The sequence below is a fragment of the Corvus hawaiiensis genome, chromosome 10, assembly GCF_020740725.1.
Source record: "Corvus hawaiiensis isolate bCorHaw1 chromosome 10, bCorHaw1.pri.cur, whole genome shotgun sequence".
Taxonomy (NCBI): Eukaryota; Metazoa; Chordata; class Aves; order Passeriformes; family Corvidae; genus Corvus; species Corvus hawaiiensis.
The window spans coordinates 13352360-13372987 of NC_063222.1; the positions used below are offsets into that span (position 1 = coordinate 13352360).

General features: G+C 39.4%; 1 protein-coding gene across 1 annotated transcript in view; it reads left to right on the forward strand.

Annotated features, from left to right (window-relative positions):
• Positions 1–29: 29 nt before the first annotated feature.
• Positions 30–20628, forward strand: part of GRK7 (G protein-coupled receptor kinase 7) — a 30668-nt gene continuing 10069 nt past the window's right edge. Inside the window, exons 1-3 of the mRNA XM_048313881.1 lie at positions 30–2837; positions 3589–4026; positions 17867–18138. Coding sequence (XP_048169838.1) covers positions 2235–2837; positions 3589–4026; positions 17867–18138 — 1313 coding nt within the window. The 5' untranslated portion in view covers positions 30–2234. The remainder of the gene's footprint in view (positions 2838–3588; positions 4027–17866; positions 18139–20628) is intronic.

Sequence of the window (20628 nt, forward strand, 5' to 3'; positions counted from 1 at the left end):
TGCTGATCTACTTTGCTCCATAGAAATAATAAATGCTGGGCAGATTTGGATAAGTCAGCAAGCAAATCTCAGAAGTGACTGGAGTAATGAGTATGTGTTGAATGATCATATTGTTTGATTTTGCTTTTCATGGAGTTATGTTCTTTTAGAGAAAGTTTATGTTCCGTAGAAACTGGGAAAGATTCTAATTAATGGAGTAGAATAGTCTTTGGAGCTGTAAATGTGTGTCTTACGCAGGTGCCATAAACTTTAGGTATTTTCTTGATTTGCTTAGGCATGAATATACCAATAGCTGGTGTAAGCTTTAGTTCAGCCTTTGGACCCTAGCTACCAGCCATTTGTCCTGCTGCTCTTTGAGCTGTGGTGGATATTCTGGCTAAACATAAAAAAGACCCTACTGAATTTTAGGAAATAAAAAGCTTTATTTAAAAAAAAAGCTGAAATTAAAGCTTTATTACCTCCTTTCATGCCTTTCTCTACCCAGGGTGTTACAGGAATGTGTTGCTGTAGGCCCCATTTTCAGGACAGCCACAGCAGAATTCCCCATTTCTCCCTTTGGCTCTTTGCAGTGTTGCTTATGTTGTTGGCTGCTCTGCTGAGCCCTTTACGTAACCTTCTCCCGCCCTGTGCTTGCTCTCACCTGGCAGAACTGGCCAAGCTTTCGGGTGTCTGCCTTGCAGTTCCTCCTGTTCTTATGCACACACAGCAGTTTGCAATGGATGGCCCTCTCCATCACACCTAGAAAAATACACCTCTGAGGGAATTTTGTAGAGCATGAGTTTTAATGTCAAATGGATTCAATGTGGACAGGATTAAGCATGTAAAAACAAAATACTGCATGGTTGTAGAGTGGCAAAAAGCAGCCAAGAAGGGCTTAACACTTATTGTAGGGAGTCTGAAAGGTGCCTGTTATTACTCTTGATCTTTAGTTTTTTTGATTCAGCTCTTCAGCTTGCTCTAAGATCATGAAAAAAAAAGAAGAAAGAAACTTGACCTTGACCTCAAGAATACAGCTTGACCCCAGTGTTACTTCTTTTCTTGTTCTCATAATACCTTCCTTATATTGAAGGAAAGTTTTAACAGCCAAATCACCTGACCCCAGAGCAGAAGGGAGCTTAGCCTAGTGAGTGCCACACATAATTTTTATTCTTTTGAAGGGAAAAAAATGCCTCCTGGTAGGCAGCCAGCAAGTGAAGTCAGGTGGAATTTGCCTTGACTTGATTATAATGTGCTTTGTCCCTTTGTTGATGTCATCTCAACTATATGCTGTTGCCACCTTCTTATCCGACCACTTTCTGTCATAAAGCTCAGTAGGGAAAATAAACTGAGGCCAAAACAACATATGGAAGTGTCTTGGCAAGATTTGGCTGGTCGTTTGAAGTGTTTCTCTTTTTTTCTGTGGGTAGGAGATGAAGTCAGAGCTGTGTTGTTTCATATATAAGGATTATTATTTTTAGACCAGCGGCAGTTCTTAGCCTCTGCATGTAATCTGCTCAGACAGAGCCACTCAAGGCAGCAGGGTTTGCATGAACTGTCTGCGGGGCTCAGTCACTGATGTTGAGTATAACTTGAGTTTTGGAGGTGTGAATGCTCAGAGCACTGAACTGTGTGGTAATTTAAAGCTCAACATCTCATGGTCATCTGTGTCAAGGTCTTTTAGGCATGGCAGATTTGTGATAAAAGCTTTTCGTAAAACCAGATCACAAGGTATGCAGTTGTTAGTCTGCTGATGTTTGGTGTCAATTGGGGGAGATCCAGGGCTGTCCTACTGACTGTGACCAAAGTGCCCCTGGGTTGGAGAGGGCATGTATTGCAGACAGGAATCTCTGTATGCTCCCAGCAGCCAGGGACAGTGCATTTAGAGGGAATCTTGGTACATTTAAAGGTTATCAGGGCCCATTCTGAAAAACACCAGCCGAACCACGTGCGTTTGGTGCTGCCAGTGGGAGGGTTTGCCTAGGATGTCGTCCCTCAGCTATACATAGCAAACTCAAAGCTCCTTACAGAGAAACCTCTTACCAGTCACTTTCCACAAATGGTGCCTATACCTAAAGGTACTTAGTGAAAATCCTTGAGAGGTATTTAATGCAAAAGCAGTTAGACTGTCTGGTGTTTTTCAGAAGCCCTCTGACACACCTCTAGCAGGGAGAAGTGCAGGGCAGCTACAGCACAGCACTTGGGCCAGTTATTCATTTTGTCTGAAACAGGCTCTGCCACCCCAAGGGCTTGCCAAGATGTGTGACATGGGGGGGCTCGACAACCTGATTGCCAACACTGCCTACCTCCAGGCAAGGAAGAGTGGAGAAGGAGATGCCAAGGAAATGCAAAAGAGGCGTAAGAGCCTCTCGCTGCCCAAGGTTGAGCAGTGCAAAGAGCACAGAGAGTCCATTGTTGCTGATTATGACAGCATCTGTGAACAGCAGCCCATTGGCAAGAAATTCTTCCGAGACTTTTTAGAGACAGTGCCAGAATATTTGGTAGGTAGGAACTTCCTGGATGAGATAGCAAGCTGGGAGTTGGCAGAGGACAATCTCAAGAACAGCATCATGGAAGATATTGTCAACAATTTTCTTAAGGAAGGCGGCAAAAACTATCTGTCTTTCATGAGCTCTGACTTGGTCAGCAAATGCCAAGCAGCTACTGCAAAAGACTATGAGAATATCATGCAGCTGGCCAGGGAGGAAACCAAACTCTTCTTTAAAGACAAGCCCTTCAAGGACTTCCAGACCAGCCCCTTTTATGACAAATTTATCCAATGGAAAGTGTTTGAGAAGCGACCAGTAACTGAGAAATACTTCTCCGAGTTCCGAGTGCTGGGCAAAGGTGGCTTTGGAGAGGTAAGAGCTTGTACTTTAAGGATGTGAGTCATTGCTCCCCTTTCAAGACCAGCAGGTGGGTTTGCAAAGAGCAGTGGATTAAGCCATTGTATGAAGATTTGTAAAATGTGCTCCTTCAGATTGCCCATTTTCCAGAAATTAGACTGAGTTATTTATACCGTGATAGAGGCTCTGGTTAGCAAAGAGCTGCTTTAATGTTCTTATATTCTGTATCCATGCTAGTAAAAAAGCAGGCTTCTTTACAAAAACTTGCATGAATGTTCATGTAGTTAACTATTAGTCTGCTCCTTGACATCTTTTTAGCCTGTGCTATCACACACTCCCAGATAATTTTTAGCTGGAGTTTAGGGGAAAACATGCATCAGGATCTGTTCCCAAACTACAGTATGGAGATTTTTGAGAGTCCAGAGAGTTAAACTGTACAGATGCAATCTGTATATGCTGCTTATTCTCATGGTTACAGATTTTTGTTCTTGTCCTTGTTCCTTTTATTTGCTAGTACATGTCTACTAGTGGTATCCTTAAGAACTTTGCGTCAGGGCTGCCATATACTACTGGTCCAGAACCGAACTGATTGTACGCTTGTTTTTTCCTTGTTTTCTCTGCTCTGCTAATGTACTCTTCATAGAAATTGGCATCAACAGCTACTAATAGGCATCAGTGATTCCCCAGTTCCTGCCTGTTACTATCCTTGATATTCCAGTCTCTGTGTAAAATTTCTTCATGCCCTTTCCCTGTGCATATTCTCTAGGTTTGTGCCATCCAGGTCAAAAATACTGGCAAGATGTATGCCTGCAAGAAACTGGATAAGAAAAGGTTGAAAAAGAAAAGTGGAGAGAAGATGGCACTGCTGGAGAAAGAGATCCTGGAGAAGGTCAACAGCCCTTTCATAGTCACACTAGCTTACGCCTATGAGACCAAAACCCATCTATGTCTTGTTATGAGCCTCATGAATGGAGGGGATCTGAAGTATCACATCTACAATGTGGGAGAAAGGGGTTTGGAAATGAAAAGGATCATCTATTACTCAGCTCAGATCACCTGTGGGATTCTGCATCTCCATTCCATCAAAATTGTGTACCAGGATATGAAACCGGAGAATGTCCTCCTGGATGATAATGGGAATTGCAGACTGTCTGATCTTGGATTGGCAGTGCAAGTCAAAGAGGGAAAAAGCATCACTCAGAGGGTAAGTACAAATTCATTGAACGTGGGCAGTGGGAAGTGAAGCCATTCTATTTCTAATGCCTTGTAAGTCCAAGACTTAATTCCCCAGAATTGAGTCTTTGCTAAAGACCTAATGTAGTCATTTCATTCTAAAGACAGTTCTTAAGAAGATTTGGTTTATTAACTCTTTAGCTGCTGCATGTAGTAAAATAACTTCTTTTGGACAGAAACAGTAGAATCAACTTGACTTGTTTCTCTTAAGATAAGCTTTTGAACCAGTGACTTTAGAGAGGCAGATGCCTTGTGCCTTTTGGAATACTGCATAGTCAGGGATTTAACCAATTGTTTAATGAGCAGCAGTCAAAGATATGACTTCTTCTGTATTCCACTTTTGCTCCTAGGACAATACAGTTTCTTACACATTACTCTTATGTGATGCTACTGATTGTATTGCAGGTATGCGTGGTGCTGCATAATAAATAATTTCCAACCTTCCTTCACCCCACAAATCAATTCCTGAAAAAGTTAGCAGACTTGATGGTTTGTAAATGTCATGCCTGTCTACATGTGTAATGAAAAAGATGGTTGACCAACTGGTTTTTGTGTGAATTAGATTGTGCAACACTTCAGCCCTGCCTGGGGTCATCCCAAACTAACCTGGATTTGTACTAATGTCAGGAGATTTACACAAGAAATATGTATTCAGGTAGCTTAACTATGAAAAAGACATATTTCTCTCAAGGTATCTGGATCTTAAAGATGTGTATAATGAGAGAATGTATCTGAAATACACTAAGAATATGAAGAAATGGAAGCAACATTATAAACTGGTCTAACTTCCCTATGTTAAACTCCCCAAGTTCACATTAGAAATTCAGTAGAAGAGAGGACCTGCTAATGACCTTTTACATCATGTGTGAAGTGCACATCTTTTGATGTTGTTAAATTCAGTAATTTTGAAGGATCTTTTCTTTTCCTGGCAATTTAAGAAGCTTGTATTATAAGTGGTTTTAGTTCTCGCTGAAAGAAAATGTGGAAATTGCTGTATGTATAGATAGTAAATAATTTTCAAATTAAACTGCATGGTGTTTTGGATACAAAAATACAGCTTCTGTGAAAGGCAGGTTTTTCAGTAGAACTTACGTGAAATGAGGATGTTGTTTTGTTTTTAAAGATGGCATTTTCATCAGTGAACCCAAAGCTATAAACCTTACTGTGCTTTGCAAGTTTTAGAGGCCTGCAGTTACTATGATCGGATTTGCAATAGTTTTGTCAAAGGGCAGTTTTTCTTACTTGTAAATATGTGGGGTTTGGCAGAAGGAAAAAAAACCAAAATGAAAGCGTATATTTAGCAATATATAACCACTTGTGTTGATGTTAGGGTGGAATCTCAAAGCAATACTGGACAGCGTGGTTGTTCCTCCTCACCTATGACAGCCATCAAGCTTTTAGTGACTTTCCTTTGTTGTTTTTAGGAGCTCTATGCACCATTGTATGGGTGCTTTTATTAGAGCAAAAACTGCAATGAGTAATGTACTACATGATTGTAATGTGTTGTAAGGAATTTCTGTTAAAGGCAGTTTTATTCATACATTACATTGAAGTAAGAGATGGAAGAAAATTATTATTTTTTCATTTTCTGTATCATAACTATAAATGAGTTAAATTAATAATAATTCCCATAATTTTTTTTGCACCTCTGTAAAATAGTCATATTTGAAAGCTTCTAAAAAATGTTATACGAGATCTCGATATTATTATTATTTATAGTAAAGTCATACACAGGAAGACCAAAGAACACATTTACAAAATTTACATTAAGCTTCACCATGTACTCCTGTAATAAAAGAAAAATGACGCTGTTAAATTGCTTTTTGTCTGCTAATCATAGGTACATTCTGATTTTAAATTATCTGAAAACTTACATCATAACATGCTTTTTTGAGTATGACTGCCAAATTGTTATCACTTAACCAAACCTATACAAATCACTTTTTCTTTTTTAACCCAAAGGGATGTATGGCTCCAAGACAGGTTTATCAAATGAAATTTAATCAGTTGCACCATTTTGCGGATACAGTTTTATAAGAGAATTTTTATAAGCTAAAGCAGAATATATATTCCTTCCAGGCCAAATCTGTATAGTACTGATATCTAAGTGCCTAGTATCATAAAGCTGTTTCTAGATTTTTGATGATGGTCTGAACTGACAATTTAAGGCTTACAATTTTCAGTCACTAGTTAAGGGATGTTGTTACTGATCTATAGTGTAGAATATATGGATTTATCTGTGTATTCATTTCATTAGAGATTGCAAAAAATACAGTATTTTGATGAATTCTTAAAGTTTTGTGCATTCTCATAGTTGTATAAGCCATTAAAGATTAAATTTGTTCTGCTTTCAAAACATAAAAAAATTCCTGTCCTCTCATGTATGAATAAATGCACGTCACCCATACATCAGCTGGAGGATCCATTAATCCCTTTTGTAAATCTTATTAGGTGATTAGGTTATCACATGGCACAGGTATTAAGCTTGTTAATGAGTTCCTGTTTTAGACATTTTTCAAGTTTTCATTGAGGGTTTCTACAAAATTATAATGTTTATGTACTGTTCATCAGCCAAAGTAATGTTCTTTGTGGGCAGAAAGGTTTTTTGAATTTTAGATGGATGACTTCAAGGTGGTCTTAATAAAAAATTGTGTGTGTTTATGCTTCAGAAAAAGCATTGTGCAAGTGATAATTCAATACTTATGTAATTGAAGAAATAGCCTTGGTATGCTTTAAGTACTGCCATTACATATACTGCCTTTTGAAAAGCACTTGTGTGCTCCATACAAATTGCCCATAACTATTATAAATAAAAATACCCTGCTTTCAGAAACTGTGCTCCTTACAAAAATCTTGAAAGAGTTGGATACGCAGCCTTAGTTTTCTCCCTTTCTTTTCAATTGCTAAAGCAGCAAGGAGAAACATCCAGCTTTCTGTGTGAATGTATTTTGAATTTAAACTGTAGTTGTAAGTAATCGATACAGTAATAATTACAAAATTTAGAAAACTTTAATTTCCCTAAGTGTGCTGATTTGTCTTTTTGAAGTGCCAGCTGCTCCTAGAATGGAGAAATCACCCCAAAAAATTAAAATACATAAGTTTGAATAATAACAGTCTTGAAAATAAAAGTAGAAAACAGTTGAAAGCTACTTACAATGTCATTTTCCTTCTTTAAACATACATGGATTATATAGGATCTTCTCATGATAGCTACATGCACCTGTGCGCTCTACCAAGAAATGTGTCTGTGCACACTTACTAAGGCAGAGCTCTTACTGACATCACTGGAAACAGAAACAAACTCTTAGTAGTAATAAAACTATTCAGGTCTTTAAATGTCATTATGACTTCCTACAAATGTGCCTGTTGCTTCTGATCCGATGTGTTGGTCAGACCCTGCAGGAACTAGTTTGTATCTTAAAATTATGACTTTTTAAATGTTGTTATTTTCTCTGTCCTACATAATTGAAATAGATAACGAGGAGAAACTGAGAGCCTGCAAAGATGGCTTTGACACAGGCAAAGTGTTTTGTCTGCTTATGTACACACTAGATTAGATTCTAGCACTAGGGGTTCTTTGCATACGACAGAAATGAGCTCCATCCCAAGTTTCCCCACTTGAACAGTTTGACCTGTCATCTTTTTCTTGAAGTCTCTGCAATTTATTCTCATACTAATCAACATCCACTTGTATGTGAGTCAAGTGCTCCTGCCCTTATTCAAAAGAGTAATACTACTTAGTTTCCTGAGAGTGGTTGTGAGAAAAGTCAGCATGTTCTTCTGCTTAGTGTCTTCATATCCTCTGAATTTAAATATAGAGGAGTTAATTTCATTTTTCCAGAGGTTAGTGTGTATTTGCTGTTTATTTAGGGAAGAATTTTCTGCCCTTACTGGGTATGGCTTTTATGAAAAGCAACTGTTGCATGTAAATTGTGAAGAACTTTTGTGCAGATGCATGTGAGCCAGAGAGCTTAAATATTGACATAATAACTGTGAAAAATAATATAAACATATTTTTGCAGTATTTATAAAAGTGCATTCGTATCTTCAGAGGTTTCAGGCATCCTCACAGTTTTCCTGTGCTATGTTTTATATGTTTGAAGGACATCATAATATTTGTATAGGAAAAACATGTTTTGGTTAAAATCTTACTCAAAATGTCCTTTTGCCCTCCTGTATGTTTGTTTATTATAAGATTCTATTTCTTAGGAAAACACAAGGATGTTCCTGAAACTTGCAGTTTAATTTCAAGGCAGTTGAAAAGCAGGAGGAGGGTTTAGACTTGTGAAATAAAAAATAACTCAGCAAGCTATTCTACAGTTGACCTTTGTTCATTATCACATGGCATTCTTACTGGATAAGATTCTGTAAAAATTTCTTCCTTTGCACTTTGAAAAATGACGGCTCTTCATTTGCTCAGCATTAGAGGAACTTGCTGCTGTTTTGCTTATACATTTTGAAGTATGACATGTAAAATTGGTGTTTTTATTGGCAGAACTTTGTTCTTAAAAATTTTGATAATCGCAGTTGTTATGAAGTGCATCATCATGACAGGTGTTTCAGAATTTTTAATCTCTGAAACATGTACTTTACAGAATGCAGCCTTACCCACTAAAGTCTGTGGGGCCAGTTGGGATCCATGTAAGGGTACTGAGGGAGTAGGCAGAAGTGCTGACCAAGTCATTTCCCATCATGGCTTTCCCAGCAGTCCTGGAAAACCAAGGAGGTCCCAGTTGCTTGGACGTTAGCAAATGTGATGCCCATCCACACTAAGGGCTGGAAGAAGGAACCAGGAAACTACCAGCTTGTCAACCTGACCTTGGTTCCAGAGAAGCTCATGGAGGAGATCATCCTGAGTGTGGTCGTGCAGCATATACAGGACAACCACAGGATCAGGCCCAGCCAGCGTGGGTTTAGGAAAGGCAGGTCCTGCTTGACCAGCCTCATGACATGGTGACCTGCTTTGTGGATGAGGAGATGGCTGTGGATGTGTCTGTCTGGACTGTAGTAAAGCCTATGTCACTGTTTCCCACAGCATCTCCTGGAGAACCCGGCTGCTCATGGCTTGCACAGGCTCTCTCTGCTGGATAAAAACGGCAGGATACCTGGGCCCAGAGTGTGGTGGGGAATGGAATTACATCCAGCTGGCACCTGGGCACTGGTGGGGCTCCGCCGAGCTCGGTACTGGGGCCAGCCCTGTTTGATCAAGGGGATCAAACAAGGGGATCAAGTGCAGTCTCAGTGAATTTGCAGGCAACAGCAAGTTGGCTGGGAATGTGGATCTGCTGGAGGGCAGGAAGGTTCTGCAGAGGGATCTGGACAGGCTGGATTGATGGGCTGATGGCAGTTCTACAAGGTTCAGTAAGGCAAAGCAGCAGTTTCTGCACCTGGGTCACAACAATCCCTTCGTACTACAGACTTGGGGAAGAGTGGCTGGAAAGCTGCCCAGTGGGAAAAGGGGGTTGTTGGTCAACAGCTGGCTGAACATGAGCCAGTGTGTGCCCAGGTGGGCAAGAAGGCCAGTGGCATCCTGGCCTGTACCAGCAATAGTGTGGCCAGCAGGACCAGGGCAGCGACCATTCCCCTGTGCTCAGCACTGGTGAGGCTGCACCTTGAATCCTGTGTTCAGTTTTGGGCCTCTCACTGCAAGAAAGACATTGAGGTGCTGAAGTGTGTCCAGAGAGAGGCAGTGGAGCTGCAAAGTGTCTGGAGCACAAGCCTGGTAGGAGGGAACTGGAGAAAGGAGGCTCAGGGAGACCTCACCATTTTCTACAACTCCCTGAGAGGAGGTTGTAGCAAGGTGGGGGTTGGACTCTCCTGCCAGGTAACAAGCAATAGGACAAGAGGAAATGGCCTCAAGTTGTGCTAGGGGATGTTTAGATTGGATATTAAGGAAAGTTTCTTCCCCACAAGGGCTGTCAAGCAGTGGAACAGGCTGCCCCGGGAAGTGGTGGCGTCACCACCCCTGGAGGTATTTAAAAGCCATGTAGATGTGGGGCTTAAGGACGTGGTTTAGTGGTGGGCTTGGCAATGCTGGATTAATGGTTGGGCTTGATGATCTTAGAATATTTTCCAAATTATGTGAATTCCATGATCATGAGAGTGAAGGAATTTGTGAGACTATTCTGCCTCCTGCAGTTTTGGATATGGCAGAAAGGATACTGTAGTCATCTCAAATTAAGAGAATGCAATGTGTCCCATGAAATACTTTTCCTACACTCAACATGCCATCCATTTTTTCTGTTAGGGAATGACATTGGAATCCTTTATGATGTAGTATGAGGTCTCTGCATGACTTTTACCATAGTTCCTCATCCAGCTTAATCTGCTATAGGATTTTCTATAAAAATAGTGTACATTCTAGAATGATCCCGTGGGTAAAACATCTAGTGGGCCACACATTGACTCATCATAGTCAAAGATGTTTTTATTTCATTTGATAAGAAATGCAGCATTTGGCTGACACTGTAATTCTTTGAACTTTTGATTTGATAGCTTTGACCAGAAGCAGTATTGCAGACAGTAAGCTGTGAGATGGTGAGGAAGGTAGTACTTCTGTTCTTACTGGACCACATGTGACATTCCACATAGTGTCATGAGTAGTTTCAGTTAACAGACATGCAGTTACTTTTTTAGGAAGACAAAATAAAATCCTGGAATTACAGACACATGCAAGCTGTGAAGACTGGGGGCTTGGTTTTGCCCATTATTCGAGTTTAAAATCTGTTAGTGAAAGGTAGCAGGTGCGTGGTTCTTAAAACAGATATTAAACCAGAGTGTAGTTAAGCAGCAGGACTCTCTTGCAAAAGGTCTTGTAGGCTCTATAAATTTATCTAGGTTCAGGGGAGAGTGGACAATGGATGGAAAAAAGTTTTGTTGAGAGAAACCATTTCTGTCTCTGGAAGCCCTTGAACTGCAAATAGTTGGAGTCTAGGAAAGTGTAGATAAGTCTCAATGTACACATCAGGCTCTTAGAGACTTTCTTATATATTAATTTGTTTGAATATAATTCACAGGCAGTAAACTGACCGTAGGGGCCATTGGTCTGATGCAGCCAGTACCCATCTCCTTGGATTTACATTTTAAAGAATGGTACCTCCAACATTAGTCATAATCCTGGAAGATAAAGTGGATGAAATCCCGTGGATTTCAGTGATCAGCAGTAATTCTCCAGGCTTCATTGACATTTGCACTGCTTAACCTACAGTGGCTGTACCTACACTGGAGGGCCCCTACCCTTCCCAGAGCACCCTGCAGTCCTGTCCACTCAGTCACAATGTCACAGAACACAGGATTTCTCTTTGACATCCCCTTTCTGAGAAAGCAGTCTATGTGTAGTGCCACAATACGGTATTTGCATTCATTATGAAGAGCTTCATAAAATATAGACAGAGCTAAGAGATATGGAGAGTTTTCTCCCTTTTTAACACTGTTTATGGAATATTCTATGGTCATTAAATAACGAAACCATGAATATCTCTGAAGTAGTATTATTTCTATATTATAGATGGGAAATGGTCAGGAGAAATTTGAAAGGAAATTAAAGAGAAAATCATGTTACAAGAAGACTAGATAACCCTTATAATTCTTAAATTCTAATTGTGTGCTAATGAGTCTCTACCAAGTGTTCTGCTTGTCCTAAGTGCTCCATCCTGTAATGTCTGATTGCTTCCCTGTCTGTGAATGCCTTCTGATGTCTTCTGATGACACTTGACGGAGGTGGGAGTTGTTAGCAGGTTCTGTCTCCAACAGGGATCTGAGTCAAAGATTTATGTGTGATTATGCAGGAAGAAAGTGGGGAGCTGCTGTAGAATCCAAAGTTAAAATTGGTGCTCAGTTACTGGATTGTCCCTTCTCAAGCCCTTTATCCCTTTGACTTCCATACAGCGTGAATCTAAACTGAAATCATGCTCTAACTGTGTCTCTCTTCCCAAGGAGGAACACACAGGCAGCAGTCCCTACTGCACCGAGTGGCTTTCTCTTTTGTTGTGCAACTTCATTTCAGTGATTACTGGTGGCCAAGCTTAAGAGAGTGAAAACCAGTGCTGGATTTTTTTACTATTCCAGTTAGTGATTTTGAACCCAGAGGCAATTTTTTCTTTTTTTCTACTGTAGCAAAAATCTGTTTTGTCCCTTTTGTGCTTTTGCCTGTGTGGGCTTTTTTTAAAGCACAACTTTCCCTATGAAAATTATCTTCTTATGTGAAAATCAAAGAAGTTTAGTATTGAATCTTACATAAGCATGTGGGATTCAGTAGCTCCTAAGCTCCTATACTGTCTTTGTCATTATCTTCTCCCACTACTCTGAACAGTCCTCCTTGTGTTCTTCTGAAATAGTAGCCAAACAATTCATGATGGGCCATCCCATCGGACGGTCCCTCCCTCTGCTAAGCATTAACAATATGCCAGAATCCTTGTTCTGTGTGACTTTCCAGAGTGATTTTTACCCTATTTAGATTTGATTTTATCTTCTTTTAAAAAAAATAGTTGCCTATTAATTGGGTCAGCTGGTTTCTTGTAACTGTATGAACTTGTGGTGAGAAAAAACTGTGGAGGAGCTACAATTCTGTGTGACTCATTTAAATTAGGCTCTGTTCCTCCTCACAGTGACTCTTGGGAGAAGAATTAAGATGGTGAAGTGATTGACAGAGGCAGATCAGTGTTGTTCTCCACATCTAGGGCCTTTCAGCTTGTGTGCAGGGAAGAGATTTCTGTGGTCTGTTCCTGCATTCCTGCAGGGTCTATTAAGGCCATTGCTGAAGGAGTGGAGGAACAGCTGGACAAGAGAACAAAGCAGGCAGTGGCACCCCTTGGAGGAAGGAAGGACCGAGCCCCAGGAAACAGCTGATAGAGCTAAACTCAGCTTGTTTTTTTTCCTCTGTTCAACAGTTCTTGTGCCATGGCAAACAAAAGATAGACATTCTGATTTGCTTTACTGTTTTTTTGTGATATCAATTGAGTTTGTTTTGCAGAGATCTGTGGGAAAAGGTAGCAAGATCTAAATCCTGTTTCTCCCCATTTGCCTGTTTCTGTGCTGCTGAAAGCTCCAGAGACTTCTCTCTCTTTCTTGCCTGCACCTGCTAGAAGCTGGGACAGGGGCGGTGTTGAAGGGGCTTTCCTTGTCGGGACAGCAGTCAGAGGGATGTGTGAGCTGCGTGCATTGCGGGCCTCGTTCTGCTCCGAGCTCTGCTGTGCCAAGTGCCCCTTGACTGCACTGGGATCTGAGTGCACTTAGTGTTTCTCAGGATCACATCTTGAATTACTAAAAGATTGTAATTATGTGACCTTTGAAAAATTTATGCAGGATCGTATTTCACAAAAGAAATATTTGTATACTTTCAGATGAGTCATTTCTACTATGCCCTGTCAAACCACACTCAAAGCAGTAATTTCACTCAACAGAACTTCTTCGCTAATGTAGCCAAGGGCGGCATTTGGTCATTACATTTTAGAGGATTATTGAAAAATTGTCTTTTGGGTTGTTCTCAAGATAGTGAAATAAAGGCAAAGTAGACCTGTGAACCCTTTCCAAAAGCAAGTCAATTAAAATTAATTGACTGAAATGTAATGACTATTTTTATAATTCAAGCAGCTTATGCAAGGCATCCTGCTCATCATCACAAAAGACAATATTAGATGGAGAGCGAGCAAAAAATAGCTAGTGTTGTACTACTACGCTTCAGAAAGTTCTGAAGGCATAAGATTTCTGTCTCCTGTAAAAAGTTGGGATAATATAACTTTCTTTGTCTTCTTTGTTATATTTTTATTTATTGTGTCCCATTAGATGCTTCCAGATCAATGAAGGCGTAATATGTGTTTGTGTCTCTGTAAGATCACTTGATTAGTTAACACATATGTTCAAATGGTTCCTTGTCTTACCAGGGATTCTATAGGAAAGAAGAGAATAATGTGCTTCATCTCAGTCAAAACCCAATGAACATCCTAGTAGTGTAGAGTTGACAACAAAGGAATTAACTTTGAGTGTGGGTTTTTTATTTTCTCTGTTTTCATTAAAAGAGTGAAATTTATCCATGTAAAGTAAGATCTAGTAAGAAAAAGTGGGTTTCAATTAATATACAACTTCTGAATTTACTTATAAATTTTACTGAATGAAAACATCTGCAAAATCATACAAACCTAGTGATTTTTTGTCTGATAGACATATCAGTATCCCATACTTGGAGATACCCGTTCTGAGGCATGATCAGATAATTCTAACTGAATTAAATATTCAGTACCAGCCCATGGGAAATAGACCCCTTCTAAAAAATAATGCATTTATCTTTTGTGGTGGCTTTTAATTTCTTTGCTTTCTGTCCTTTTTTTTTTTTCATTTTTGCACTAGAGTATAATTTACGGTATACTTATTTACCCCAAGGCCTGCCAAGAGTAATTTACTTTAATTTACATTTGCTTTGGGAATCAGTGGATAAGTTTTCCACCCAATACATTATTTTTTGCTGCTCAAATCTCACTGCTAGTGAGAGTTGTACAGTTTAAAAACTCCCTTCACAAAGCTTCTGTTTTACCTCCTTAGATAAACCTCTCCTCAGGTCGTTGAGGCTGCCTTTCCTGTTGCTGTAGGATATCTTTTCCTGGAAAGATGATACGATTTTTACATCTTGTTCTCCATAATGATTAGTGTAGGGGTGTTAGGTATTACCTTCCCTCTAATGCTGCCTACTCTCCAAAGATAGAATTAAATCTTCATTTGAAGGATCTATGTTCTTCCAGTTGCAGGTGCTGAATAATTCTTTTTTTGTGTTCTCTAATACAGCAAATGCGAAAGGCTTTCGTATCTTTCTTCCCAAATGATTTTGCCAAAATTACACATGTAGAGAAATAGGTGGAAAAGACTCAAATTTAAGCTCTTTTCTTCCTTTCTTCAAATTCCTGTTTTGATAGAGATTTATGTATTTCTCCCCCCTTACTGTTTTTCTTCCCCTTTAAAAATCACTGTTGACTACTTATGAAATGTGTTTGCTTCTGCTATACAATTATCATGTTTTAGTGGGTTTTGAGTCTCAGGGCTTATGAGATTAGCTTCAGAATCCTGCTTCTTAGCCTGTTTCTTCATTGTGAATAGAAGGAAAGCTTCAGGATTGGGAGAGATTTGTTTTTAGATTGAAGTTTGAATGAAATTCTATGAGAAAACCATCGCTCATTAAATTCTGAATTGAAATGGTTTGGCATATCAGAAGAATGCTATGTTTCTAGACTTCCTCAGATGGAGTTGGATCAACTCAGTAACAGCCCAAGATTTCAGTGCTACTAATTTAGAATGTTGAAGTTTAGTTCTTGTTTACATTTAAGCTCATCCACAGCCTGTCACTTCAGTCTGAAGGGAGGCTGCTGTTGGTCCATTCTGTTTTCTATTAAGTTGGGGTCGTGCCATCTTTTTGATGTGTAATGATGGCCTTGCTTTCTCTGTTCTTGAGAAACACAAGCACCATATCAAAGCATGGTGTTTTTTCAGATGGTGTGTCCTACTGGAGGGTATGTGGAAAATGCCCATGGAAGAGACTGAAGTTACTTGGCGACTATTTATTTTGAAAAAACAACTGTGGAAAACACAAGTGGAAGGAAAGAGGCAGTCTGAAAGGAGCTGCCTTGAGACATATTTGTGACAGTGGATTTCTGACTTTTCCATGTCAGATGTATCCAGGTTTGGAATGATGATACTAAGTTGCAGTAAAACAATGTCTTATCAGAAAGACCATATTGTGCTGTAAGAGCACATTTTGATGATAATTTGACTCAATAGTTCAAGGCATTAGTGCCCCAGCTTCATCTCAGTAAAAATAAAAATGCTAATTGCTTCCCAGAAGGAGAAAAAAAAAAGAAAAAAAAATTCCAGAAACCTATTTAGAGCTGTGTTTACTAATCCACAGTGAGCTTTGTGTGCAAGCTTTTGTATCAAAATTTCTCTACTTCTTTCAACCTCTCCTCTCCTTTCCAGGTTTTTCTGAGGCCAGATGGATTTGTGGTCTGTGGTCCATGTTTGAGCATTTGTCCCCTTCCCTGAATAGAGCAGTAATCATACCTAAAAATATAATACTGTCAGGGTTTCTCTCAATATTTTTACTTGGAGAAATCCAGTGTGAGCAGTACAAATTGCCTGTGGGATGATGTCAGCAGCTGCAGTGCCCATGCTGCTCCTCTGTACTTTTGTGGTTTTAGTGAGAGAGGCAACTGTTTGCTTTTAACCTTTCCTTTTGCTTTCAACCTGACTGATACTTTTCTTCTCATCTAATTTTTGTTTTTCAACCATATGGAGAATTTTGTTCTATATCCTTAAAAGGAAAAAAAAAAAACCTACAAAGAGAGAAAATAAAGTGGATTTAATTTTCTATTAGGCTTATGTTTTAATTGATGCTAAATGTTCCCTCTTGCACACATTGTTTACAGTAGAGTATATGTCGTAATGTGTAAGTGACACAAGCTAAAGTTCATGGGGGGAGACCTGACTTGGAAGTACTGTGCCTAAATCTGCAAAAATCAGAGGGGTTACCCAACCCCATAAAATAAAATCCATCTGTTGAACTGTGCTTTTTATGAATACAATTTGTCCAAATGAGCTTAGCTTTAGTTACCTTTTTCTAACTGTTTTGCTTTGGAGTGAATCTCTCATCAATTGTATGTTGATAGCAGTAATAATGACCATCTTGAGTAAGCTTTAGTGGGATTTTGCTCAAACAAAGTTTTTTATTTTAAATTGTTGTACTGGTAATACATCAGTCCCAGTATTTAAAAAAATATGAGAGGTTCAAGCAACTTCTGACATGTTATCACTGTTAGGTGAATCTGGTAAATACATAAGATAGCGCATGTGGTGCGCCAGTAAACGTGGGTTCAGCTGAGGAAATGCTGTTCCGATTGAAATCTCATGTCCTCAGTCATGGAACAGTGCGACAGAGTGTAGAAAGACGCTGATCTCCTCACTTCCCTCACAGGTGAATCAGCTCCCTGGGGACAGAGGCAGCAGAAGCTATTTCAAACACTGCAGCCTGTCCCCCAAGGGGAAAGTGGAAGGCCTGGGCTGAGAAGGAAGCAGGCAGATGTCCCTCTCAAAGAGTGGCCATTTCTTCTCTCGGAGAAGGGGCTATTAGTGCTGTAAATAGTCTTTATTCAGGCATCTTTTTTTAGTCAGGAAATATGAACTTGTTCCTTCACCCAAATGTCTGTAATTTATGAATTATAATTTTCATAGGTTTACTTTCTTCCAGTGGTTTTTAAGAGTTTTTTTGGCCCTTGGTGGTAGAACATTTATCCAGAAACCCAAGAGGGAGGTGGCTGAGAACTTCCTCATTGCAGCTCAGCTACTGGCTTGATGAGAGTTTTCTCACTAGCAGCAGACCCCTGTGTTGGACCAATTACAACCATTGAACAGGGTGGGAATCAGTGATTGTTTTGCTTGATTTTTGTACTTTTTAAAATCTTTTCAAACTGATTGCTACTTGTGTTTACACAACAAAACTAACAATATCTTCAACCGAGAAAAAGAATAAAATGGACGAAGAAAGCAAGCTAGCCATGAATTTGAAAATAGACCACTTTTAGGTAGAAATTGCACAAACATTTCACCTTGGAAAAGCATATTTAAGACAGTTTTCCTATGTGCTAAGATGTTTAGAGAGATATAGTCCATGTGCTAAAAAAGTTATACCTCACGATTTCTAGATTAAAAAAAAGTCAGAGTTTCTAGATACAAAATATATCAGTAGAATATTTTGGAAGAATTATAGACTAGTCTGTTTAATTGTATGCATTTCATTACTGACATTGTATAGTAAATCTGTCTGTTTACAATAGGCTGGGACAAATGGTTACATGGCTCCGGAAATCCTGAAGGAAGAGGACTACAGCTATCCCGTGGACTGGTTTGCTATGGGGTGTACTATTTATGAGATGGTTGCTGGGCGAACACCATTCAAGGATTACAAAGAAAAGGTCAGTAAGGATGAGGTTAGAAGAAGAACTCTGGAAGATGAGGTGAAATTTGAACATGCCAGCTTTACAGCGGAAGCGAAAGAGATTTGCCAGCTGTTTTTGGCTAAGAAAAAAGAGGACCGTTTAGGAAGCAGGTATGCCTTCTCAATCTCAGTACAACAGAGATTAAAGCTGTAGACAATATAGTTATTTTACTTACTGCACAAAATGGGTTGGATCTTCACTTTCTATAGAGTACTGAATTTTCCCTTTCACTTCTAGGAAGAAAGAGGTGGAAAGTTTTGAAGATAATATGGAAATAAGGAACGTTGTTGCAATAGTGTGATCATCTATCCTCACTCCAGATGACTCACAGGAGTTGCCTTCTTGTTATTTTGTGTATTAGACTCTATATAGTTTTGGGAGGAAGGGGCAACCTCTTTTTCTTACACATTCTTTCCTAAAGATAGAAGATATTCAAGTAGATACCTGTATCCCTGCTAGCACAGGCTGAATGCAGAATATTAGGCTGTATTGCTTACTGGAATGATGTGGGCAGAAATCCAAATCTGCAATGTGGATTCTCTTCCCTGCAGATATCTAATTTGCAAGGCAGCGTCATTGGCTTCTTTCTGAAGAGACCTTAACCCCTCTGCTTTGCTCAAGTGCTTTAATAAAATGTTGTAGAATTTCTGGTCATCCTGACTCATCCCAGGGAGAAAAAGAATATTTGGCACAAATTCCTATAAAGCAGAACATTTCTGGGCACTTCAGAGGTGGCTTTGGGTTGATGAAGATTGATGGATGTGTCCCTGACTTAGCAATTTCAAGGAACTGTTCAATAAGATGAGAACTGCAAAACTAAACCTTGTCATGTTTAACTTGTAATAGCTCTGATCCCTCTGATATGTGTGTGTATAAATAATTTAGTGCATTTCTAATAAACAGATTGCAGATCTACATTTGCAATATAGACAAAGATATATAATAAAAATTGAAAAAATTAATGGGAAACCAATAATACGTATCTTTAGAATACACCGTGATTTGAATCATCTGTGAATACAAATATATGTATCAGGTGCTTTTCCAGTCTAAAGGTGGAATAGACAAAGGATCTCATCGAAAATGCATAGATAGTCTTCTAAATTTGTATTTCATAACAACATGGAACAGTTTTTCAAAATGTCAGGCAAACATTTGTCTGAAATAATTAACTCTAATGAAAGATAATAGATCATTAATACACATATTTTAATACACATATGCTGTTTAAGATATCCTTCCTCTGATGTGCCATACTTAGAGAAGGAAAACAATAGAATGTATACCCTGAGCATGATACAGAATAAAAGCCTGCATGTACCTCTTAAACAGGGCAATACTATTGAGGACAGCTCCTGCTTATGTAAAGATTAGCACTGTAATTCTACGAAGGACAACAAGAGCTTGGGTTATCCACAGAAGTACCTGTTGCATAAGTTAAAGCTGCTCAAAGACAGCTTTATTTTGTACACCTGACCTTTTAAAACACTCCACTCTTTTATTGAAGATGCTATTTCACTAGCTAACTCAGGAAAGATGTAACCCGTTTTCTTCACTTTAGCTTTTTGGGATTGATATCTCAAATCCCAAAGTGATGTTTAATTTTTTTTAAATTGAAGAATGCAAAATTGACCAACTTCATGTGAGTTCATTTGCTGTTCCTATTTAAGTTACATAAAAATGCAGTTCACGGAGGATGAGCTCAAATTCATCTCCAGCTAGTTGGAGGATGTCTCAGTTCCAGTAGATGGCATTCATGTAGCTTTACATTTTTTAACTTTTTATGGTTTCAGGATGAGGAACACTGCAGCAATCCATTTTAGAGCCTCCAGCAGCTTCTACTGCTTTTTGGTTTATGTTACAAAAGGGAAAGCAAAATAAAGGGAGATTTTTGCGAGTGCATTTGCCCAGTCAGCACTACTGGGTCACCAGTGTCCCAGGACACCAGTTAATTTGAACAGCAGCTGTAATGCACTTCAGGCTAACAGTGAACATAAATAAATCATATCAGGCTGCTCAAGTACTCAGTTATCACTGGCTAGGAGAGGTAGGAGATGATTTTGCAAGCCTATGGATATGCGGAAGTCAAGATCCCCGTTGGCTTAATCTGTACACTCATAATTTTGCTTATATGGTGCTTTTGGGTGGAAACACAATTTTTTTTCATTGCCCAAGATGCCTGGATGGCAGAATCCATCATTCTTCAGGCTGTGATGTGGCATCCTGGTCATTCATGGTGGTGTACAGTAGGTAGTGCTTGGTGGTGGCTTGCTCAGAAGAACTGGGCAGCAGAGGTGCAAAATGACAATTTTCTAGCAAGGGGCTGAAAAGAGCAGCTGGTGGTTTCATCTCCGCTGTGTCCAGGGAGCTCCAAGGCAGGCCAGAAGCACAGCAGGGCAGGATGAGGAACAGGCAGTAGTGCCTAGCTGGACAAGCTGTTCCGCATTCATGGAAATGAGGATTTAAAAAATAAAGATTTTTCCATAGTCACACAACTCTACTCCTCCTATATGGTGCTTCTGCACATTTCCAAAGATAAAAAGACTTGCCAAAGGTTTGCGTTACATTTTATTCATAGAACATTGTCTAGAAATACATGA